Source organism: Tiliqua scincoides, chromosome 5 (genome assembly GCF_035046505.1).
Source record: "Tiliqua scincoides isolate rTilSci1 chromosome 5, rTilSci1.hap2, whole genome shotgun sequence".
Classification (NCBI taxonomy): domain Eukaryota; kingdom Metazoa; phylum Chordata; class Lepidosauria; order Squamata; family Scincidae; genus Tiliqua; species Tiliqua scincoides.
Genome location: NC_089825.1, coordinates 91,404,050 through 91,427,821, shown reverse-complemented (window position 1 = coordinate 91,427,821; position 23,772 = coordinate 91,404,050). Strand labels below are relative to the sequence as shown.

Genomic DNA, 23,772 nt, shown 5'->3' with positions numbered 1-23,772 from the left:
AATGTGCCACAAGACTCTTTGTTGTTTTAAGACCTCCCAAGTCTTGTAGTCTCCCCAAGAATATTTGAGGACCAGAATCCCCCCACCATCTCTATGGAGTTATGTCAATATGTCTCATATCTCCCCCAAGCTGTCAACCCGTGAAATGAAAGGAATGTAACCATTGTTGTCTTATGCCTGGTGATAGAGCTAGAGCAGCATTTCTGAACGTTTGTCCTCCACTGTTCCACTTCACATGGTCCATCTTTTCAAAGTCCCACAGGACGTAACTGGTGGTAACTAACGTAACGTAATTGACATAATTACTAGATATTTTTGGGTTGGTAGGTCAGATGCAATGTGACAAACACCAGTAAGATGCTCAGGGTGGACAGGAGAGCTTTTCTGAGCGTGGAAAAGCATACTTTGGAGCCTCCTACCACTGTCTGTTATGTTGTATTCCTGGTTGGTACCCATACCATTGGTTGAGAAACACTGGGTTAGAGGGGAAACTGGTTGAGCAAAGTTGGTGGAAATTGCTAGTAAACAGAAAGGCAGCATATTGGAGGAGTCGTGAGGCTTGAGAGAGAGTTTGGAAGAAAGGGGATGAGATATCAATGCAGTTCCTGGCTTTGTTTAACCATAGTTAATTGTCAAACCACAGTTCCCCTGAGTTTGTGTGTAAGACTCAGTCTAAATGGCATGCCCACCTCCTGGTGCGTAGATAATTCTGATGATATCAGGGGTAAGACCTCAGAACCCAGGGTGTAGAGGGTGGGACAGAGCAGAACTCGAACCAGTCAGAGGAGGTTACAGTTCCAACACATGTTTATCTTTGGTCAGTATACATGCTTTATCTGAGACGCAAAAATGTTGCTTTTGTGAACACCAAATTTACCTTATTGCAGGATTACCTTAGTGCAGGATTCAGTTTTTGTTTTAAAATGTTTAGGGCAAACCATACACAGCCTCAGTCTGGTCTTGTTTCTCATATCTGCAGTTGTGGACTGTGAATCGTTACCTTTTGGTTTTTTGTTAAATAGTATCCAGAAGGAAAATCCTATTTTATTTAAAAAAAAAAAAGCACCAACAAAGCATGGGACTTCAATAAACCAGCCAGACACAGCATTGGTAGGTGGACTCTGTATCCACAGTACAGTGGCAGCCATTCCGCCCCCTTTTGTTCTTGCCTTGCCTTCCTTCTCTTGGCTTGGCAGCCGGCACAGCCTTCCCCCCAGGGAATCTTTTCCACTGACCCCTGTGGTTGAAATGCAGCTTCTGATAGGCAGACGGCTCCTTTTGCCTGAACCATCCCAGCTCCCAGAGAGCTTGGCTGGGTTTATTTATAGCTGGCTCCTCCCCAATGTTCTATTTCAGGTCACCCCCGGCAGAAGCCATTTGGTGGCAGGGATGGGAAACAATTGCAGGAAGGGAGCTGACTCTTGCTGCTTGGTTAAAGGGTCGTCTTTGTAAGAATGACAGGGAACCTCAGGCTTCATTTTGCCGGAGATCTCCTCTTCTAGAGACTAGAATCACCATCCTGGGTTTTGTTTTGTTTTTAATTCAGACCCTCTCTCATGGCTAGGGAGGTGTTCCTAAATTCATCCCTCCTGGAGTGAATCAAACTGCACCCTAGGTGTAAACCTTCCTCCCCCCTTCTCTTAACCCTGCTTCCTTTTGCATCTTGGAACATTCTTCCAACCTTTCCTGCTGGAGTTGAGAAAACAGTTGTCTCCCCTCCACGCCGTCCCTGCAAGGAGATTTCTCATCTGCAAGAATAATTATTTTCCTTTCCTGTTGATTTGTTCTCGGGGTTCCCCCACCTTTTGTGAGACGACTGAACTTTTCTAAGGGAACTTATTTAGTAGGAGGATGAATGCACATGTGTTTATGGCTAGTATAAGAGGGGGGTGTTGGACTGTTTGAGATGGCGATTGTAGCATAAACACAAACCAGCCTCCGAAGCCTCTGGTTGTACAACGGATTGTCATAAAGAAAACTGGGTGGATAACAGCAGTGCACGGATTGCTCCTTGGCATGCTTCTCGTATCCTCGGTGTGGGGACTGCCAGAGATGTTGCAGACGATTTACGAAACTGAATCGTGTTTCTCTTCAGATGGAGTTTCTGGACGGGAGCCATCGCTGGAACTCCTCTCGCGGGCACAGATCCATGCCATACCTGTGGCAGGTGAGTGTTGTGTGGATCTGTGAGGTGGCCCTAAAGAGCAGCAATGTTCTGAAAGTTGTTGTGTGTGTTTGAGGCTTGGTCTGGAGCTTGGGACAGAGTGGCTGATACATAGGAGAGTGTTCTGGAATGGTGCAAAGTGCCACCTGAGCTCTTAGCAATGGGACACAGTACTCTGTAGAATGTGGCCCAGATGTGGGGGGAGGCTCTTGAAATCCAGGGCTGTTGAAACCCAAGAAATGCTCCACCTAGAAATATGTAATCTTGATGCAGAATTGGTGCTTGAAATTAGTGAGTGTTTGATCTTGCATGTTTAATACAGTCACTAGTGAAAAAATTTTCACTATTTTGTTCATTCAGCCTCAGTCCCAAAGTTTTTGTAAACACTGTGTCTCAAACCACAATATTCTGTATACAGCATGCTAAGGGGAGTGCCTCTGAACATGAACAACCACAGGCTGCCTTTCCCCTGCAATAGAAAAATTAGGACACAGTGTCCAAGCAAATTTGTGGCTCAGCTCCTCTTTTTGAAGAAGTGAACAACCAGAATTATAACTCACCAGGATTCCACTCCAGAATTTGTTTTCCCTGTTGTTGCTCAGCATGCCTCTGTGCATGTGCAGAGTACCTCTTTAGTTGCACATATTCTTCCTTAGGATTGTAATATACAGAACATGTTTGAGCCCTGCTCTGAATGCTAAACAGCCTAACAGAATTTGGAGTCAGAGGTTGTCAAACTATTGTTGACAGAATAGATTCTCCTGTTGGTTGCAGCTGCATATGAAAGTGATTTGGCCTCCTCCGTGTAACTGAAGATTGCATGGTAAAGTTCCCCTGCTTGGGATCAATGTGTAAACTCAGTAGATTCTGTTCTCTATTCTTTCTGCCATATGCCCCTAAAATAGGGCTAGCAAATTCTGGAAAAGGAACAGACTAGGAGTTTCAGTGTTGTCCTTTAATAGGAGCTACCAGTGCAAGATTGAAAGGACTTGGGGGGGGGGGACCTGCATTGTACTTTATCCTATTTCCACAGATCTTCTGCCCATAAGCCATATATTCTCACCTACTGGTTTTATCATACAAATGTGGTTTTGCCAACATGCATGTTTCTGCATATGGGTTGTGTTGGCTGGATTGGTGACAGATTCGTCTCTCACTCTAAATTTCCCTCTGGCTTTTTCCTCTAAGGAAAGAGCTATATTTTTGAGCTACATTGCATTTGAAGAACACAGAGTTCTGAGGAAAAGATGGAAACAGATTTCACAGTGGGAAATCTGGGGGTAATTATGAGCTTCATTTGGTGCTGGGCTCTGCTCTGAAGAATACCTAGCAGCATGGTTAATCCCACCTTGATCCCACTTCATATGTTCTATGACTTATGTTGAATGTGAAATTAAGCCCTGGATCTCCCAAAGAGCTCAGTCTTATTCAGGCAACATTTGAGAACCATTTTATGCCAGGAACTGCTCTTTCCCTTTTCTGTCATTGGCCTGCAAATGTTGTGAAAAGTGTGTTTTCCAGGGTAGCCACCATTCTGGTCTCCAAGCGATAAGCCCCTTGGGAGAATCTTGGTGATGTTTTCATTAGGAAGAGAATAGAGAGAGAGAGAGAGAGAGAGAGAGAGAGAGAGATCTCATCCAGGGCTTCAGTTGCAGCTTGTTGTGGGCAGAAAGGTTCTTTGTGCCACATAGACATGCATGATCCTATGGTATCTGAAATGGCATAAATAGAGAGCAGTGTTATGAAATGGGTGGCAGCATCCAATGGTTTCGGAGAACAAAACCCAGGCCATTCTCAGAGCAATCCTTTGCATATCTGCTTGGAAGCTAGTCCTGCTGAGTTCAGTGTGACTTACTCCCAGGTAAGCGTGCGTTTAGGATTGCATCCTCAAACTGCTGAAAAGGTGAAGCAACTCCATAAGAATTTGAACTATTTTCCCAGAGTTGTAAAAAGGCATTCGTACTCACGTCTCAGTTCTTATTGTGGCTGCTAATTACCCAGTAAAAGTCAAAATATGAGAACAATGTGATGAAACTGTGGGGTATAATCTATTTTCCCATGTAAGCTTGCAGTCCTTTTCCTCTATTCCGCCTGCCTCCTTGGTCAGGCATGAGAGCACTGTAAGAATGTACCCAATCATTACTTACCCTGGGCCCCTCCCATATATAGATCCAGTTGGTATCGTCTTTGCCAAGGATGCGTGTACAGGCTGGAAACATGAGTAATTTGTACATGGTCATGGAGCCAGAGCTAGGTGGTTGGATTAATCTGCCCAGCGCTGCATATATGCAACAGGGACCAAATGCGGGCCAGGCAAAAATGGGTTAACACATAAGATGCCCATCAGCCTTCCAGGGCTGTGCATGGATGTTTTGCATTCTTCTGGGTGCTTGTGCCCAGCCAAGAAGAGCCAGAGGGGAAGGAAGGTAAAAGTCCCAATTGATCTCATTACGTTTGGGGGGGGGGGGACGACACCCGTGTTTCCCTGCAGCAAGTAAATGGTAAATTCAGTTTGCATCTTTTCTGCATTCACACAACAGGTGGGCCAATCTGGTTTCCCAGACTTGTGTATCCCAGTATTTAAAGACACATGCATATTTCATTTCCACACTTCATGCATTTGTTATGGAAAAAACTGGCACAGCATTGGTGCTTCCTGCAGCCATCACAGCTTGCTGAGTAACTCAGCAATGAAATAAATTGCCATAGAAAGTTATATAACCTCCTTCCTTGGAGATCTCAGGCCTGGTCTTACCCAGACAGCAGCAGAATGAATTCTGCTAAGTGGAAACTAAGAGTTGCTGAGCTGCCTGCAGTGGGGTGGGGGTGGGGGAACAGTAGCTTTCCATTGTTCTTTCTTACTCATGTATTGATTGCTTAAAGCCATAAGTATGGCAGTTGTACCCAAACAACAGCTCAGCTATGGAAGAACCAACCTACAAAAGCTGTGATGTAGATATGCCTTCCTTGGAGATTTTCAAGAAGAAATCTGGACACAGTGCCTGGGGATGCTTCCGGTGCGGTATATTTTGTCCTGGCATAGGAGTTTGAAACCAGTGATTCACTTAGGAGGTTCTAGATCTTTTGTTCCAATGAACAGCTCTTTGAAACAAGACATTATCCTTTGAATTGGGGTAGAGGGCTAGCCTTCTGAATGGACACTTGCTAGTGGATCTTGGACAGCTCTTTCAGCATAATCCTATGCATGTCTAATAGGAAGTAGAGTTCTGATGGGGCTTACGTCCATGTAAGTGTGTATAGAATTGCAGCCTTGCTGAGGAGAGAGTTGGTTTGCATGTAACACAGCTCTGATGTAACTTTCTGTGAAAAAGCAACTGCTTAGGAGAAGGGTGATCTGAAGTGGATAAATGGAAAGGATGAGATACCTGAGCTGTTCTCTGTCCTCCATTCCCTCTTCTCCTTGGGGGTTCCAGACACATGCCTATATGTGTTTTGGGAGAAAAAACATGTGGGGGGGGGGGAGTTACAGTGGAAAACGTGGCAGGAGGGGCTGTTGAATCCAGTACCTTGAGTGGACAAGATGGGACTCCTAATTGTTGTAGTCCTATTCTGGCCTTGATAAGCAAACCTCACTCCTGTTACCTTTTTGTCTGTTGCTACTCCCCCCACCAATGATGTAGACATGGGACATATTTCGCAAGCCCTCTTGGGAGCAGAGACTTCACTACTCAGTATATTCTGTACAGCGCCTAGCACGCTGTTAACATGAACATTGGCCAGTGTAGCAGTTCAGGCTCCACCTTTTCTAGGGCTGTGTTTTTCTGTAAACAGTGTCCTCCCTTCTTCAACCTTCAACCACTTTGAAGCTAGCCGAGCTTTTTCCAGGTTATGCAAGATTATGAGGAAATTGCCCTTCCACAAAGCAAACATTCTCCTCTTAATAAGGCCCTGTGGAACAGACTGAAGAGCTGCAGCCCATTCAGAAGAGGCCATAACTGAACAGCAAAGTGCATGCTTTGGAAACCAAAGTCCCTGGAATCAACTCCTGCCATCTTCCTCTAGCTGTGTGTTGCCAATGCTGAGGGGCATTTGCTCTGCAGGGTCTCAGAGAGGCATCTTTTCCAGCCCTGCCTGGGGATTCCAGGAATTGAATCTAGCATTTGCTGCTCACAAAGTGGGTGGTTTACCACTAAACCAACATCCTTCTTCAAGCTGTTGCACATTAAAAATGTGCAAAAAATCTGCAAAGGAGGAATTGTTGGTCCTTCTTCCATCATAGCCAAACTGTGGAGGTCACCTGGTTAGCTGAACTCTGAAAGGATGTAAAAGAAGCAAATGAAAATATGGTGACAGAATCTGTAGAGTGACCAGTGGAACTCACTGTGACCAGTGCTGCTGATTGATCTATTCCAAGTCCTTTTGGTCCTCCTGTTTTACCCTATGCCTGAAATTTGCCTTGGTATGGTGCTCTCTAACAAGACTTGTTACTGCAATGTCTTCCTCTCTGGCCTTCCTTCTTGTTCTCTTCATGAACAGCACAGGAAATCTTGTCTCAGTGTTCAAAAGATCCAGCCATGCCCATCACTGCAAACACCAGTGAGCATGACCCTTGAAGCAGGCTGAAAGCATGAGTCAGTTGAGAGGTGAATGTGTCTTGCAGAACTGTGGCCGGTTGAGATCTTGCTGCAGCATGTTCCTGTAATATCAAACATGTGCTTTAAAAGGCATGTTTCTAAGTACTTTTTACATTTTTAGTATGTAAAATACCAATCAGGCATTGTGACATATGAAGCGACCCTCAGCTGAGGAGACCATCTGGGCCCAATTTTCAGCTTTTTCTGATTGTGCCACGCCCCTCCTTCCTTTTGGATTTGGGATGGGGCCAGAACAGGGGATGTAAGGGAAAACATCCCATTTTTCTGCTCCTTCTCTCACTCCTCCTTCAAACTCCCTTCTTTCAGCAGGTGGCATTTTTTTTCTGACTCACTTGAATCATACATGATCTGCACCTCCATTGCCACCTGTCTCTCACAACTCCATCCACCTCATCATATTTGTTAATCCCTGGCTGCACCCAAATCTACTGGCCCAATTCAGGTATCTCAGCAAAACCATGTTTTGACCATTGAGAATGGTCCAATGGACTTGAGGCTCCCATGCTCTCTATCTTCTTTCTCCTCCCTTCATTGATTTCTTCCCTCACCATGTTATTACTGTATCTGTAGTTTGTTTTACTACATTCATATCCTGCCTCTTCTCTGTGGAACTCAGGGCAGTATATGTGGCTCTTCTCCATACATGTTATCCTTGCAACAATCACACAAGAAAGGTTAGAGGGAGCATCCTCTCAATGCCAGCAAGGCACGAGTGGTCAGAGCTGCAGAACCCTGTTGAGTTCCAAGTGAGGGCCAGGTATAGATTGAAGTCTTAAATACTTCCAGACATAGTCTACCCCTTCAAGGCTCCACCTCCCTGTTTGGAGAGTAGATTTAAAGTGGCAGCCCTCTAGCTTAGAGTTTTGCTCTTCAACTTTGCTGCATTGCATTCCTTCTGGTGCTAATGTACAGGCTCAGGGGAGTATGAGGTTTTGGGCCTCAGAGGATCTAGTTCTTTGAGGGCTCTGGCTACAATTCATGGTATGCTGGCTCTGCTGTTTCCAATTCTTGGAACTTTGGCTCCATTGTCACTGGTTTGGGGATCTCCTAGCTGGTGAGTTTACATTCAGACTTCAAGCTGAATTCTGAGACTCAGGCTGAGGCTGGTTCTTTTGATCCAACCTCCCCAAGGCCAGCCTTAAAACTCAGAAATGAAGGTCATGACATGAGTGACCCAAGGGTGAGCTCTGTGGTTGAGGGGAACCTGAAGCCAGGGGAATTAGCCAAACTATGGTAACAGCACACTATGACTTGCCTACAAACCAGAACTGATAACCCACCATGGTTTGGCTGTGATGCATACACCGACCCATTGTATCTGTCTAAGGTTAAGACTCTAACATTGCACTCCTAAGCATTTATACTTGGAAATAAGTCTCACTGAGCTCATTGAGGCTTTCTCCCAAGTAAGTATGCTGTGGATTGCAGTTTGAGTCACCTTTGTCTCCAGTTTTACGTCTGGACTGTCATTGCACTGGAATTAGGGTCATACATGCCCTGATCTCCACTGATACCCCAAATCCAGATTCTGACACAAGAAAAAAAAAAGTTATGATCAGAGTAAATTAGGCAAATTATATAACTTTGTGTTTGAGTCTTTTCCATAATGCATTCTCCTTCCAAGAGCTTGGCTTGCTTTCAATGTATATGTCATTTTCCAGCCAGTATTGAAAGAAAGTATTGAAAGTTGAGACTAGATGAAATGAAAAAGCTTTTAGGGCAGTGGTTCCCAAACTGTGAGCCCTGGCTCCTCAGGGAGCTGTGGAAACCAGGGGAGCCATGGAATCCTTGCGTAAAACCCGCTGCCCTATACAATGGGGATCCTTAATGGGGAGCCATGGCCAATGGCCCAGTAGGTCAAGAGCCTACATAATCTATGCTTGTCAAAAAAGTTTGGGAACCACTGATTTAGGGGGTAATAGCAAAGGAGAAAGGGCTGGACCAGGTTCTGATGCTCTTGCACACACCTAGCCCTCAAAGCACTGGCATTTTCACGCTACTCCCATGTCACTTGGTTTCACTGGACTTTGGTTCTGTGTGCATCTTCTTTTTAACCATGATGGACAGAATCTTGTTTTCAAGACCAGCTAACAAACACAAGATCCTTTGGAGGTCTATTTATGATTGCTAGATGCTAGAGCCCAAGGCTGCTGTCTTGGAATATGTTGGCCATGCAGCCATGGCAATGGGGCATGCACAGTCCCGAGTGATGATTCTAAACAACAAAGAAGTCTTGCCAGTGACTAAATAAAATTAATTGTTACACTGGTTGATTACTTGGATTGCTGGTCTAGCCGTCATTTCTTGCTGATGGAAAAACCACCTGGGTTGTTTTAACACCATTTTTGTCTTGCTGTGGCTTATTGCTGAAAACATAGGGAGCTAGTGTATTCCTGATGTGCTGGTGAAATGCCTTAATAAGAACTGCTGTCACTCTTCCTTGCCACCCTTTTTTCTTTCCTCCCATCTTCTTGGCATACCCATTCTAGTTCCTTCTGACCATTGTTGTCCTCCACTGGCACTCTGAACAAATGTGAATACTTTATGATTGAGGTGGGGGGGGGGGGTTTGAAGAGAAGCTGTGTGAAAGCGCATGCTGGTATCTAAGAATATCAGGGTGGGTATTTTTAGAGCAAAGGTCTAAGCTGCTTATTGCTGCCAACCAAGTTTTAACTCTTGCCAGTGCTGCCGTGGTTTTTCTGCCCGATGGATGTAACTTTCTCTCTCTCTCTCTCTCTCTCTCTCTCTCTCTCTAGCCCTTGTTGAGAAGCAGGGTCTGAGCAAGGCTGAGAGAGAATCAAGTCTTGCAACCACAAATTTTAACCACTGGCTAAATTTTGGAGAAAAGGGGGGGGGAATCATTTCAGTTTAGAAACCGTGGTTGTGTGAAATTCTGCATTTGCCAATGTATTCCAAGAATCCTGTTCGAAACAAACAGCGGGTTCCTTTTTCTTTTGCCAGTGAAGATAAGATTGAAAACATGTGGGCTGTGCTTACTGAAATATCAGAAACTGGGTTTGGGAAGAGTGGGACTACTAGCAGTGACGGCAGCAGCAAAGCTTCTGTGGCTGTCTGCACTACCAAATAAACAGATGGCTGCTTAGGGTGAGACTATGGCATTACATGGAAGGAGATTACAAAACCCCAGTGGCTACCACTGCTGGGCAGAGGGAGGAGGGTTGGAGTGGAGAAGCAGGAAGGGGTGTTTAGCCCTTCACCCGCTGTCCTTTTTGAGTGCAATTCCTCTCCAGACACTCTCCCTCACCCTGGGCCAACCAAGACTTCCCACTGCCCCTCTTTTCCCGACAATGTGCTGCTGCTCCTCAGATTTGCAGAAGGGAATAATATGGAAATTCCTTTTTGAATAAAGGCAGTGGGAGAAGGAATGCCAGAGGCCTATGGGTTGTCATCCCTTGCCAGTCTGCTTTCTGTCACTGTCATGCCCAAGTTGGCCCTGCCCTCCTGTAGAGTTCCTGCTATAAGTTTGTGAGGATAAATATGCACTTGAACTTAAACACTATGGGTTGTAGTATCCTAAGACTAAGCTCCATTGAAATCAATTAGTGGTGTTAAGTCACATCCACTGCGGTAGGACTTGAGAACTCTAACTTTCTAAGGGTACAACCTCAAAGTGCATAAATGCTAAGGTATAACTTTATAGGTAGGCCTGTTTAGTGTTCTGCACTTAAAAACAAACAAATCAACAAATTGCAGCAGAGGAATCCAGATCCTCAGGGAGCGCAGTGGTAGCGCAGTGGTAGACCACATGCTTTGCATACAGGAAGTTCTGAGTTGGATCCCTGGTGCTTCTGACTGAAAGAACCTTGAGTAGCAAAACTGGGAAAGAGATCTTGACAAACCTCTGTCAATCAGAAGACAATTCTGTGCTAGTTGGACCAGTGCCCTGGCTTAGTGTGTATGTGTGTGTGTGTATGTATATGTATATATGCACACACATACACATATACATATATACATACACACACACACATACACATACACACTAAGCCAGGGCACTGGTCCAACTAGCACAGAATTGTCTTCTGATTGACATATATATGTATGTGTGTGTGTGTGTGTATATATATATACACACACACACTTATACATATATACATACACACACACACACATACACACTAAGCCAGGGCACTGGTCCAACTAGCACAGAATTGTCTTCTGATTGACAGAGGTTTGTCAAGATCTCTTTCCCAGTTTTGCTACTCAAGGTTCTTTCAGTCAGAAGCACCAGGGATCCAACTCAGAACTTCCTGTATGCAAAGCATGTGGTCTACCACTGCGCTACCACTGCGCTCCCTGAGGATCTGGATTCCTCTGCTGCAATTTGTTGATTTGTTTGTTTTTAAGTGCAGAACACTAAACAGGCCTACCTATAAAGTTATACCTTAGCATTTATGCACTTTGAGGTTGTACCCTTAGAAAGTTAGAGTTCTCAAGTCCTACCGCAGTGGATGTGACTTAACACCACTAATTGATTTCAATGGAGCTTAGTCTTAGGATACTACAACCCATAGTGTAATACACACACACACACACACACACACACACACTTTGTACATAAATATACACATATACATATACATAAATATACACATATACATACACACTTATGTATATATACATAAATATACACATAAATATACACATAAATTATATACATAATTTACATAATTATGTAAATAGATATACATTTATATCTCACCCTTCCTCTAAAACAGCATTTCTCAGCCCCCCACTGTACCACTTTGATGGTCCATCTATTGGAAGTACCACTGGAAGTAACTGGTGATGGTGTCATCACCAGTTACTTCTGAATTGGCAGGCCAAATGCAGTAAGGCAACTACCAGTAAGGGGCTTAGTAGAGAGAGACGGGACAGCTTTTTCAAGCACAAGAAAAGTGCACACTGGAGCTCTATGTGCTGAGCCGAGTCTCCTACTGCTGCTCATCACATTGCGTTGCTGGTCTCAGGTGGTTGGGTCCTGTGGGTCCTGATGGGTCCTGTTGGGTCCTGTGGGTCATGTGAATACCACTGGACACCTCCGCAAGTACCACTGGTACTTCAAATATGTTTGAAGCAGGAAACCCGACAGAGAAGCGGTTGGCCCTCTGGATGGTGAGGGAGGGAAAGGGGAGATAAAAGGAACTTAGAGATGGCAGAGAAATTAAATGAGTTCTTTGCATCTGTCTTCACGGCAGAAGACCTCGGGCAGATACCGCTGCCTGAATGGCCCCTCCTGACCGAGGAGTTAAGTCAGATAGAGGTTAGAAGAGAAGATGTTTCAGACCTCATTGATTAATTGAAGATCAGTAAGTCACCAGGCCCTGATGGCATCCACCCAAGAGTTATTAAGGAATTGAAGAATGAAGTTGCAGATCTCTTGACTAAGGTATGCAACTTGTCCCTCAAAACGGCCATGGTGCCAGAAGATTGGAGGATAGCAAATGTCACGCCTATCTTTAAAAAGGGAAAGAGGGGGGACCCGGGAAACTATAGGCCGGTCAGCCTAACATCCATACCGGGTAAGATGGTGGAATGCCTCATCAAAGATAGGATCTCAAAACACATAGATGAACAGGCCTTGCTGAGGGAGAATCAGCATGGCTTCTGTAAGGGTAAGTCTTGCCTCATGAACCTTATAGAATTCTTTGAGAAGGTCAACAGGCATGTGGATGTGGGAGAACCCGTGGACGTTATATATCTGGACTTTCAGAAGGCGTTTGACACGGTCCCTCACCAAAGGCTACTGAAAAAACTCCACAGTCAGGGAATTAGAGGACAGGTCCTCTCATGGATTGAGAACTGGTTGGAGGCCAGGAAGCAGAGAGTGGGTGTCAATGGGCAATTTTCACAATGGAGAGAGGTGAAAAGCGGTGTGCCCCAAGGATCTGTCCTGGGACCCGTGCTTTTCAACCTCTTCATAAATAACCTGGAGACAGGGTTGAGCAGTGAGGTGGCTAAGTTTGCAGACGACACCAAACTTTTCCGAGTGGTGAAGACCAGAAGTGATTGTGAGGAGCTCCAGAAAGATCTCTCCAGATTGGCAGAATGGGCAGCAAAATGGCAGGTGCACTTCAATGTCAGTAAGTGTAAAGTCATGCACATTGGGGCAAAAAATCAAAACTTTTGATATAGGCTGATGGGTTCTGAGCTGTCTGTGGCAGATCAGGAGAGAGATCTTGGGGTGGTGGTGGACAGGTCGATGAAAGTGTCGACCCAATGTGCGTCGGCAGTGAAGAAGACCAATTCTATGCTTGGGATCATTAGGGAGGGTATTGAGAACAAAACGGCTAATATTATAATGCCGTTGTACAAATCTATGGTAAGGCCACACCTGGAGTATTGTGTCCAGTTCTGGTCGCCGCATCTCAAAAAAGACATAGTGGAAATGGAAAAGGTGCAAAAGAGAGCGACTAAGATGATTACGGGGCTGGGGCACCTTCCTTATGAGGAAAGGCTACGGCGTTTGAGCCTCTTTAGCCTAGAAAAGAGATGCCTGAGGGGGGACATGATTGAGACATACAAAATTATGCAGGGGATGGACAGAGTGGATAGAGAGATGCTCTTTACACTCTCACATAATACCAGAACCAGGGGACATCCACTAAAATTGAATGTTGGGCGGGTTAGGACAGACAAAAGAAAATATTTCTTTACTCAGCGTGTGGTCGGTCTGTGGAACTCCTTGCCACAGGATGTGGTGACGGCATCTGGTCTGGATGCCTTTAAAAGGGGATTGGACAAGTTTCTGGAGGAAAAATCCATTACGGGTTACAAGCCATGATGTGTATGCGCAACCTCCTGATTTTAGAAATGGGTTATGTCAGAATGCCAGCTGCAAGGGAGGGCACCAGGATGAGGTCTCTTGTTATCAGGTGTGCTCCCTGGGGCATTTGGTGGGCCACTGTGAGATACAGGAAGCTAGACTAGATGGGCCTATGGCCTGATCCAGTGGGGCTGTTCTTATGTTCTTATGTACTAGTGCCACTGGTTGAGAAACACTTCTCTAAAGGACTCAGGGCAGCAGACATGGTTGTTCTTTCCACCTCTCACTGATACAACAACCTTCTGAGGTGGGTTAGACTGAATGAAAGCCCAAAGTCACCTAGTGAGTGTTGTGCTGAGTGGAAATTTGAACACAGCTCTCCCTGCTGCTAGTCTTGACACTTTCCACTCTCCTCCTAAGGCATGAAAAAAGCTGCACCCTGCACAGTTTATCTTAATTCTCGTAGTTCTGCGATGTTCCATATTTTGCATGATATAATCACCTTCTGCTATATGTTTGGGAGGGGCAGGAAGGGGCCCAGTGGGCCGCTCAGCCCTCACCTCTCAGGCAATTGCAAATATTTATCTTTACCAATCAGCTTGCTTTCAAAAGCATAACCATGTAAAGAGCGAGAGCTTCAGGAAAGCTGAATTCTCCATCCAGTGCCCTGTTGTGTGCTGCACCTACAGAATTGTGGTCTACTCATTTGCATTTGCAACCAGTTCAAGATAATTATGGGACATGTGTTGCGAGACAAATATTGGGTCCCTGGCCCTATGTTTGCTTTATAATGCTAAGACTGGATGCGGGGGTGCTGGACTGGACTGGGTGCTGGACTTAGACCAATGCTAGGGCTGGATGCAACTTAGAAGCTAAGCAGGGTCAGGCCTGGTTAGTACTTGGATGGGAGACCGCCTGGGAATACCAGGTGCTGTAGGCTTACACCATAGTCTTTCGAGACTGAAGGTTGCCAACCAGCCGCATGTGGGGGGGGGGGCACATTTACAAAGGAGAGTCAGGAGGGGGAGTGCTTAACCCATCCCATGTGCTTAACCCATCTCCCTGCCATTTGTAGCCCCTCCCCTGTCAGGAACCATAAATAAGTCCAGCTTGGGGGGGATGAAAATACCTGGCATGCACAGAGAAGAATCAACAGGCACGGGAAAGGTTAATCACCTCCCTTCCGCCATTCTCCCTTACCTTACCTTTACACCACCTTGGCAAACATGGATTTAGAAACACACATTTGCAGAAGTGAGCTGTTCTGCTCTCAAGATCTCTTTCTTGAGGTATTGCAACCACTCATTACGATAAGCAAAGGGTGGGGAGTGGATGGAAGAAACCTCACTCCCTCTGCTCCTGCAAATTAATTGCTCACAAAGTGAGCCTGGCTTTTCCCCTCGATATCAATTAAAACAGCAGGAGCCTGCTTGTGGGGGCTTCCTACCTACGCAAATGTCTCTCCAAAGAGACCAATAAGCCTGTCTGTCGTTTGCAAACACTGCTGATTTTCTCTCTGAGGGCAAGCTTGAAAGAGAGGACATCTCTGTGTCTCCACCAGTGCATTCTCTAGGGCCAGCCGCATCTTATGCCGCCAAGGTGTGTACAGTACTATAGTACCTTCTCCCTTGCAAGGTGCCCCTCAGAAAGGGAAGAGCTTCATCTGTGATGGGGTGGGAATGAAGGGGTGCTTAACCCTTCCCATGCCAGCTTGTTTTCCTTAATCTCTCCCTTACCAATGCTCTGGACCAGGGTCTCTAAACTTTTCAACCAAAGGGCCACATCAAATATCTGGCACAGTGTTGAGGGTGGGGAAAAAATTTAAATATAAAATTTAAATAAATACATTAGAGATGGAACTTAGATGAATGAATGAATGAATGATTCATGAATGAATGGGCTCAAATGTCCAGGATTTCTCCAAGCACCAACACAGCCCCAGAAATAAAGCACACACTTAAATGAACCCGCATTCCCCCACCCCTTAAGCACAACTCCAGTTGTGTTTGGTCGACTGGGCCAAAGGCTCTCAGGGAATCAGAGGCTGGCCGCGGGCTGGATAGAGGCTCTCTGTGGGTCACGTTTGGCACCCAGGCCTGGGTTTGGAAACCCCTGCTCTAGACCAGTGGTTCTCACACATTTAGCACCAAGACCCACTTTTTAGAATGAGAATCTGTCAGGACCCACCAGAAGTGATGTCATGACCAGAACTGTGACATCATCAAGCAGGAACATTTTTCACAACCCTAAACTGCAATCCTACCCATACTTCCCTAAGAGTAAGTCCCATTTACTATCATTGTTAGAAGAATATGCATAGTGGCTTGTAAAAAGTACAGGTCTGTAACATTTCCCCAAATGCAGTCACATACTATGGTAGCATCAAGTCTAATATATTAAAAATAATATATGGAAATGGATGGGGACCCACCTGAAATTGGCTCAGTTTGAGAAACAATGCTCTAGACCAGAGGTGCCCAAACCCCAGCCCTGGGGCCACTTGCGGCCCTCGAGGCCTCTCAATGCGGCCCTCAGGGAGTCTCCAGTCTCCAATGAGCCTCTGGCCCTCCAGAAATTTGTTGGAGCCCACACTGGCCCGACACAACTGCTCTCAGCTTGAGGGAAACAGCTTGACCTCTTGCGTGAGCTGTGGGATGAGGGTTTCCTCCACTGCTTGTTGTTTCACGTCTGTGATGCAGTAGCAGCAGCAAAGGAAAGGCCAGCCTTGCTTTGTGCAAGACCTTTGATAGGCCTTGAGCTATTGCAAGACCTTCATTCATTCATAGAAGTTCATCTTTAATATATTCATTTATGTAAACTTATGTAAATCTATTCAAATTTTAAATGTAAATTAATTCTTTTTTTCCCCGGCCCCCGACACAGTGTCAGAGAGCTGATGTGGCCCTCCTGCCAAAAACTTTGGACACCCCTGCTCTAGACCAGTAGTTCTCAAATTTTTTAGCACCAGGACCCACTTTTTAGAACACATGCCTGATCTCATCTGATCTCGGAAGCTAAGCAGGGTCAGGTCTGGTTAGTACTTGGATGGGAGACCGCTTGGGAATACCGGGTGCTGTAGGCTTATACCATAGTCTTTCGAGACTGAAGGTTGCCAACCAGTCGGCTGGGACCCACTGGCCCCAAGGATCTGTCCTGGGACCGGTGCTTTTCAACCTCTTCATAAATGACCTGGAGACAGGGTTGAGCAGTGAAGTGGCTAAGTTTGCAGACGACACCAAACTTTTCCGAGTGGTAAAGACCAGAAGTGATTGTGAGGAGCTCCAGAAGGATCTCTCCAGACTGGCAGAATGGGCAGCAAAATGGCAGATGCGCTTCAATGTCGGTAAGTGTAAAGTCATGCACATTGGGGCAAAAAATCAAAACTTTAGATATAGGCTGATGGGTTCTGAGCTGTCTGTGACAGATCAGGAGAGAGATCTTGGGGTGGTGGTGGACAGGTCGATGAAAGTGTCGACCCAATGTGCGGCGGCAGTGAAGAAGGCCAATTCTATGCTTGGGATCATTAGGAAGGGTATTGAGAACAAAATGGCTAGTATTATAATGCCGTTGTACAAAGCTATGGTAAGGCCACACCTGGAGTATTGTGTCCAGTTCTGGTCGCCGCATCTCAAAAAAGACGTAGTGGAAATGGAAAAGGTGCAAAAGAGAGCGACTAAGATGATTACGGGGCTGGGGCACCTTCCTTATGAGGAAAGGCTACGGCGTTTGGGCCTCTTCAGCCTAGAAAAGAGACGCTTGAGGGGGGACATGATTGAGACATACAAAATTATGCAGGGGATGGACAGAGTGGATAGGGAGATGCTCTTTACACTCTCACATAATACCAGAACCAGGGGACATCCACTAAAATTGAGTGTTGGGCGGGTTAGAACAGACAAAAGAAAATATTTCTTTACTCAGCGCGTGGTCGGTCTGTGGAACTCCTTGCCACAGGATGTGGTGACGGCGTCTAGCCTAGACGCCTTTAAAAGGGGATTGGACGCGTTTCTGGAGGAAAAATCCATTATGGGGTACAAGCCATGATGTGTATGCGCAACCTCCTGATTTTAGGAATGGTTTAAGTCAGAATGTAGGGGAGGGCAGCAGGATGAGGTCTCTTGTTATCAGGTGTGCTCCCTGGGGCATTTGGTGGGCCGCTGTGAGATACAGGAAGCTGGACTAGATGGGCCTATGGCCTGATCCAGTGGGGCTGTTCTTATGTTATGTTCTTATGATGTCATTAACCTGGAAGTGATGGCCAGAAGTGGCATCAATTTAGGCTTCAAACCCAAGCTGTGGTCAGCCAAAGTTTCCATTACACAGCAACCTTTTGCTATTATTTTGCATAGCTTGGAATTCAAACATTCTGGCTCAGAAGTCAAAGGAGAATGCACACTTGGTTCTTTCTCCAACCACACAGCCCTCCCCCTTGCCAGTGTCTCATCTTCCCACCTATTCAGGGCAAAGCACCATGTCTCTCACCCACTGGGAGCCCGCGTTGCCCAGCAGCTCTATACCCTGTATTTTCAGTGCTGAATTTGCAGTGGTGTATGAGCTAGGCGCTCCGCAACCCATCTGTAATTGGCTCACGACCCACCTAGTGGGTCCCAACCTACAGTTTGAGAAATGCTGGATTGGGCTTCCATTTTTATTGTAAATGCAGATGTGGAACTCTGTGGGCATAGCATAAGGAGAGGAAGTTTTAGGGGACAGTAACTTGCAGGGGAAGGATTAAGTACTCCCTGCCATTCATTTTCTGATGCAAATTCACCCCCCTCCTGAGGGTGCTTTGCTAAAGAGAAAAGGCCCTTGGAGCTTTCTTGTACTCAGCTGTGTAGCATGATGCATAGTTTGACCTTTTCTCCCATTCTCCTTCCTGACCCATTGGGGTGATGGCATTATCCCTTTCATCTCTGCAATAGCCATATGCACTTGACCCAAAAGGACCTAATGCCTGGATGGCTTTAAAGGGGAATAGACAAATTCATGGAGAAAAAATCCATGAATGGCTACTCCTCTGGATGCCTGTATGCTACTTCCAGGTTCAGAGGTAGAGCCTTTCTGGTACATAAGGAGGGACCTGTTCAATCAGGCCAAAGGCCCATGTAGTCCAGCTTCCTGTTTCTCCACTGTGGTCAACCTCTGCAAAGCCCACAAGCAGGAAATGGCCTGATTGAACAGGTCTCTCCTTATGTACCTGGAAGTATTATGCAAATTAAAAGTACCATATAATGGTCTGAGGAAGTATTACGCAAATGAGGTGCCTCCCATAATGTTTTCTGAACATGGCATTCTTGGAGTTGCATTCAGATATCAGAAGGAGGCCAGGTTGTGTCGATGTGCGGCTGGGACAATGTGCCTCTCCAGGCAGGAAGTGTTCAAACTGCCAGGCTTTCCTCAGAATCATGAAGGCTCTAAACACAGGATGGGGACCACACATTCTTCCACCACCATGTGTCTTCAGAGTTTGGCTCCTGTTTCTCTGTTGCAAAGCAGCATCTCAAGCAGAAATTTGATGGGAAAATGAGGAAAAATGAGGGGGCTTAACACTTCCTGGGCCTGCTGCTTTTTTCCTCCAGCCCTGCTGTCCGCAGGGCATTGCTTGAATTAAATGGGGGTGGGGGAGGCTAAAACAGCCTTTGACTGTTCTACAAGACTACAAGAAGGGTATTTTTGCAAAATGTGGGAAAGTAGGGAAACAGAACTTGTGGATTTTATTAAGGGCTCTCTAAATCCCCCATAATTTGAGCATGGCAGCAGAGGTTCCAGGCCCATATTTCCATTAGAAAAACAGGTCTGGAATTAGAGCGAGGGGGGGGGAAGCAATTGGTGTGGGGGAAAGCTGGAGGGGAAAATGTTGGGTGCAGGAAGTATTAAATGGCTCCACTCACTTCTCTATTTGCAATCATGCCCTCCCAGTCATATTTTGTAAAGGCAAATCAGCAGATGGGCTTTGAGGGTGCATAATGGCAGCAAAAACATGCTGTTTCACCCAGAGTTTCCAAAAGAAAAAGTAAATCCTGAGATAGTGGTGGTGTTGTTGTTGTTGTTTAGAATAGTTGTCTACTAATTTTTTTCTTTAACGAACAAGCTTTCAAAGGGGTTTATAGCAGAAGACCTGATAAGACACCAGCAAGAACCACTGGGAAAAGTGCTATACTGGGTTAAAATAGGGGCATTTGCTCTCCCTGTCCTCTATCGTATTAACGTGATATAAGAACCATCACTTTAAAAGGTGCCTCTTTGCCCAGTTAGCAGACTAGCATGGTATGTTGTGGGGGTGTATATGTCTGTATGTGCATCTTCCTCTTTGCCTCAGTGTGAACAAATGCAGAAAAACATTTTGGACTGGAGCTCTGATTGGGAGGACCTGCTGAGGCAAGTTTGGAGTGAAGCCCGTAGAGCTATAAATACATCGAGTGTTTGTGGTGACGACAACCATAAACCTCAGCAGCTAAACCAGAATTTGGCAAAGGCTGCCTGCTGAGGAATTTCGAGGTGGCTTATAAAGCTCCCAAAAATAGATTCTGAGCAAGATGGAGCCCTTCCACGCAATCTGGACTGGCGAGAATCTATGGGATCTTTTTGCCCTTTGCTGTTGAGGGATGCGAGGGAAGGATGCAAACCTTAGAATGAGGACTCAAGACAACTTACAAAAACGTTGCAGTGTTGCATATTGTCTTTATGTGGGGGCAGAGATGGGTGGTGGCAGGGTTAAAGAGATGGAAAGCCAAAGAAATTAGAGTCTCAAGGGAGAAAAAGTGCCCAGATCCCTGGTGAGGGGCAGGAAGTGATTGTACCCAAAGTATTGTGCCCCAGAATGAAGATGCAGTTATGCTTCATTATCTTAAAATGGTGCAATGTATTCTATTTCTATTAGATAATTTCTTTTAATGAGGAAGAATCTGGTAGTGGTAGCCCCTTAAAGGCGATCCAACTTATTGTGGCTCGAGCATTCCTAAGCCAAAGCACACTTTATCGTATCAGGTAGCCTCTGGCCTACAAACACAAGGGCAGCAATTTTCAACCAGTGTCCCATGGCATGCTGGAATGTCATGAATGGTCCATAGGCATGCTGCAGGAGTTTTTGGGAGGGTCATTTATTGGTAAGGCTATTGGGGAATGTGAGCCCCCCCCCCCCCACTGGCAATGCAGTGTGCAAAAAAAAAAAAGGATGGTATTTGACAATTTAATGTCAGTATGCCATGAGGTGGAGAAGGTTGAAAATTGCTGACTTAGGGTTACATCCAAAGAAAGTGAACACAGGCTGTTGTGAACCCATTGAGATTCTTGGGACTTAAGTCAGACACATCTTGCCTTCATTGATTTCAGTGGTGATTAGTTAGGATTCATGCACACCACATTTATTCAGTTTTGCAGTGCTGATGCCACTGGATTTTCTGTGCTGCAACAGACAAACATGACTACGCATCTGAAATGTTATCTTTTTAATGCTTCTTGGAAAGGTTTGCTCCTGGAAAAAGGAGCAGTGGGCTGTGCATTTGAGGAAAGAGGCAGTAGGGCTGAGGATTCATCAGGAGGTGGGGCAAAGAGTGGAAGTTGGATTTAGTTGGTCTGTTTGGTTTGTGGCATTTCGAGGCATGTTTGTGGGGGAGGTGAGAGTGGGAGGTCTGCAGTGGCAGCTTCTGTGGCTGGTCATAGCTATGTGTCGCTGAGCTGATGTCACTGAGCTATATCTCAAAGTCTGTGGCTCTATTTCTCAGAGTCTGTGGCTTTCATGACACTTATGTAATTAGGCCCAATCCTATGGGTGGGTTATACAACAGTGGAAGTTGCCCTCCTCTGCCGTAAATGCAACAGTGCTGCCACAAATGGCGTGCCACTGCTGGGCAATTTGGAACTGTGGATGGAACTGATCAGCAGCCTACCACTGTGGAACTTGCCCCTGCTGACCCAGGTAAATTGGCAGAGGGGGCGGTTCATGGGTGGGAGGGGTGATTCAGGGTAGGGGGCAAGAAGAGGGCTGCAAAGGGTGCATCTTAGCAGCAAAAGCCTATGTTATACCTGTCTTCCATTTTCCAACCCACCCCTCTCCCTTTCTTTCCTTGTATGTCTACTGCATATGTAGTCTGCTACATATCTGATCCACAGGCTGCTAGAAGGCCGACCCAGAGATAAGTAAAAAACTTTTTATTTACCTCTGGCTAGCCTTGTGGCCACCCCCAACCATTGGATGCAGCACATGCTCCATCAGCACAGTTGTATTACGTACAGTGGTGGGGGATAGTATTGGGCTGCAGTGGCGTAGCTAAGGGTTGGGGGGCAGAGATGGGCAATTCCAGCACCACTTGACTTGAGTCGAGTCACAAGTCTCCACCCCTTTAACTTGACTTGAAAACTAGTCCTAATGGGTGGACTTTCCAAGTTGCCCAGAGCGTTTTGAAGACTGTAAAAGACTCGAGTTCAAAATCTTTTCCATAAAAAATGTCAGCTGCGGCTCCACAGGGAAAAACGGAGCTGTTGCCTGTGTGTGTGTGTGTGGGGGGGGGTTCTCTTTAAACACTCCCCTGATCACCCCACGTCACATAATCAGGACTCATCCTCTGTCCAATGGATAGTCTGGAAGACAAGAACACCTCCCTCCCCCGTGTTCTGGACATGTGAAACACCCACTCGTTACTTCTGCAACCTGATACCCCCTTAAACCCAAACTTGAGTGCTTGAGTGTTTGCCCAAGTCTTTGACACATGTGACTTGAGTCTGCACGAGTCAACAAAAAATACATGTTTTCGTAACTCTGACTCGAGTCACTTAACTCAAGTTCCCATCCGTGGTGGGAGATAAATTGCCCCGGGCACCATGCCTTGAGGGGGAGTCAAGGGGGGACCTTTCGGAGGTTTTTGCTGTAAACTGGAAGTGACTTTTGAAGGCCTTCAGAGGCCTTAGAAAGGCACTTCCAGTTTTTGGTGAAAACTGGGAGTACTTTTCTAAGGCCTCTAGGAGGCCTTCTGAGGAGGGGGGTATTCAAGGTGTTAAAAATTTATGAGTCCCAGATACCCTAGCTATGCAACTGTTAAACTGTGGAGCAGTTTCATCAAAAACTACATCAGTAATGAGGCAAGTTTTTTGAAATGGGGAAAAATTGGTGACATCCTTCCAATACGAGCCTTGAGAAAAATGGTCCCACTCTGGGTTCTGGGAATGAATCCCCCACAGATACTGAGTGCTGCCCTGTATTCGTTCTAAGCAAAAAATGATTAGACAAGAAGTAATGGACATAGACTTCATTTAGGTGGATTCGGGAGGGGAAAAAATTAGCCTGCCAAAACTTTCTGGTACATTTTGATTCTTGTTCCTCTGGAACGATCTGAAAGGGGCAGCTTGCATATGCTCACATATATGTGCATGTTTCCAACCTTGCTGTATCTTTCTGTGCCTCTTGATTTAGTCTTCCAGCTCTTCCCCAAAAGTGGAAGAAAGATCAGAAGAGAAGTGGGCAAAATGTGCTTGCTTTGCAATGCCTCTGCATAAACATTGATTGGAAAACCCCTTTGCAAAGGCGTTGGATGTGCATAAGGCCATCTTTCCTCCCCCCAAAAGGTCTTGTACTGCAAACAGATCAGATGTATATAGCAATGGTTCTCAAACTTTTAGCTCCAGGATCCACTTTTTAGAATGAGAAACTACCAGTGCCCACTGGAAATAACATCATCAAGCAGGACCATTCTTAGCAATCCTAGGCTGAAATCCTACCCACGTGTACCCAGGAATAAGCCCCATTGACTATCATTTTAAAAGCCTGTACGTAGTACAGGTCTGTAGAACTCCTTGCCACAGGATGTGGTGATGGCATCTGGCCTGGAGGCCTTTAAAAGGGGATTGGACAAGTTTCTGGAGGAAAAATCCATTACGGGTTACAAGCCATGATGTGTATGTGCAACCTCCTGATTTTAGAAATGGGCTATGTCAGATGCAAGGGAGGACACCAGGATGCAGGTCTCTTGTTATCTGGTGTGCTGCCTGGGGCATTTGGTGGGCCGCTGTGAGATACAGGAAGCTGGACTAGATGGGCCTATGGCCTGATCCAGCGGGGCTGTTCTTATAGCCTGTTAAAAGTACAGATCTGTAACCTTTCCCCTAATGCGGTCACCTACCATGGTAGCATAAAGTCTAATATATTAAAAATAAAATACTGAAATGAATGGGGACCCACCTGAAATTGATTTGCGGCCCATCTAGTGGGA

At 45.8% G+C, this 23,772-nt stretch overlaps 1 protein-coding gene across 4 annotated transcripts in view; it reads left to right on the top strand.

Moving 5' to 3' along the window:
- HDAC5 (histone deacetylase 5) overlaps window positions 1–23,772 on the top strand; it is a 129,177-nt gene that overhangs the window by 41,108 nt on the left and 64,297 nt on the right. For 2 of the 4 annotated variants that reach the window (XM_066628786.1, XM_066628785.1), the window contains exon 1: window positions 1,415–2,167. The exons of 1 other annotated variant lie outside the window; for it this stretch is intronic. In XM_066628786.1, coding sequence (XP_066484883.1) covers window positions 2,017–2,167 — 151 coding nt within the window. In that variant the 5' untranslated portion in view covers window positions 1,415–2,016. Of the gene's footprint in view, window positions 1–1,414; window positions 2,168–23,772 lie in introns of those variants that run through there. One more of the 4 variants, XM_066628787.1, reaches the window with a different exon arrangement.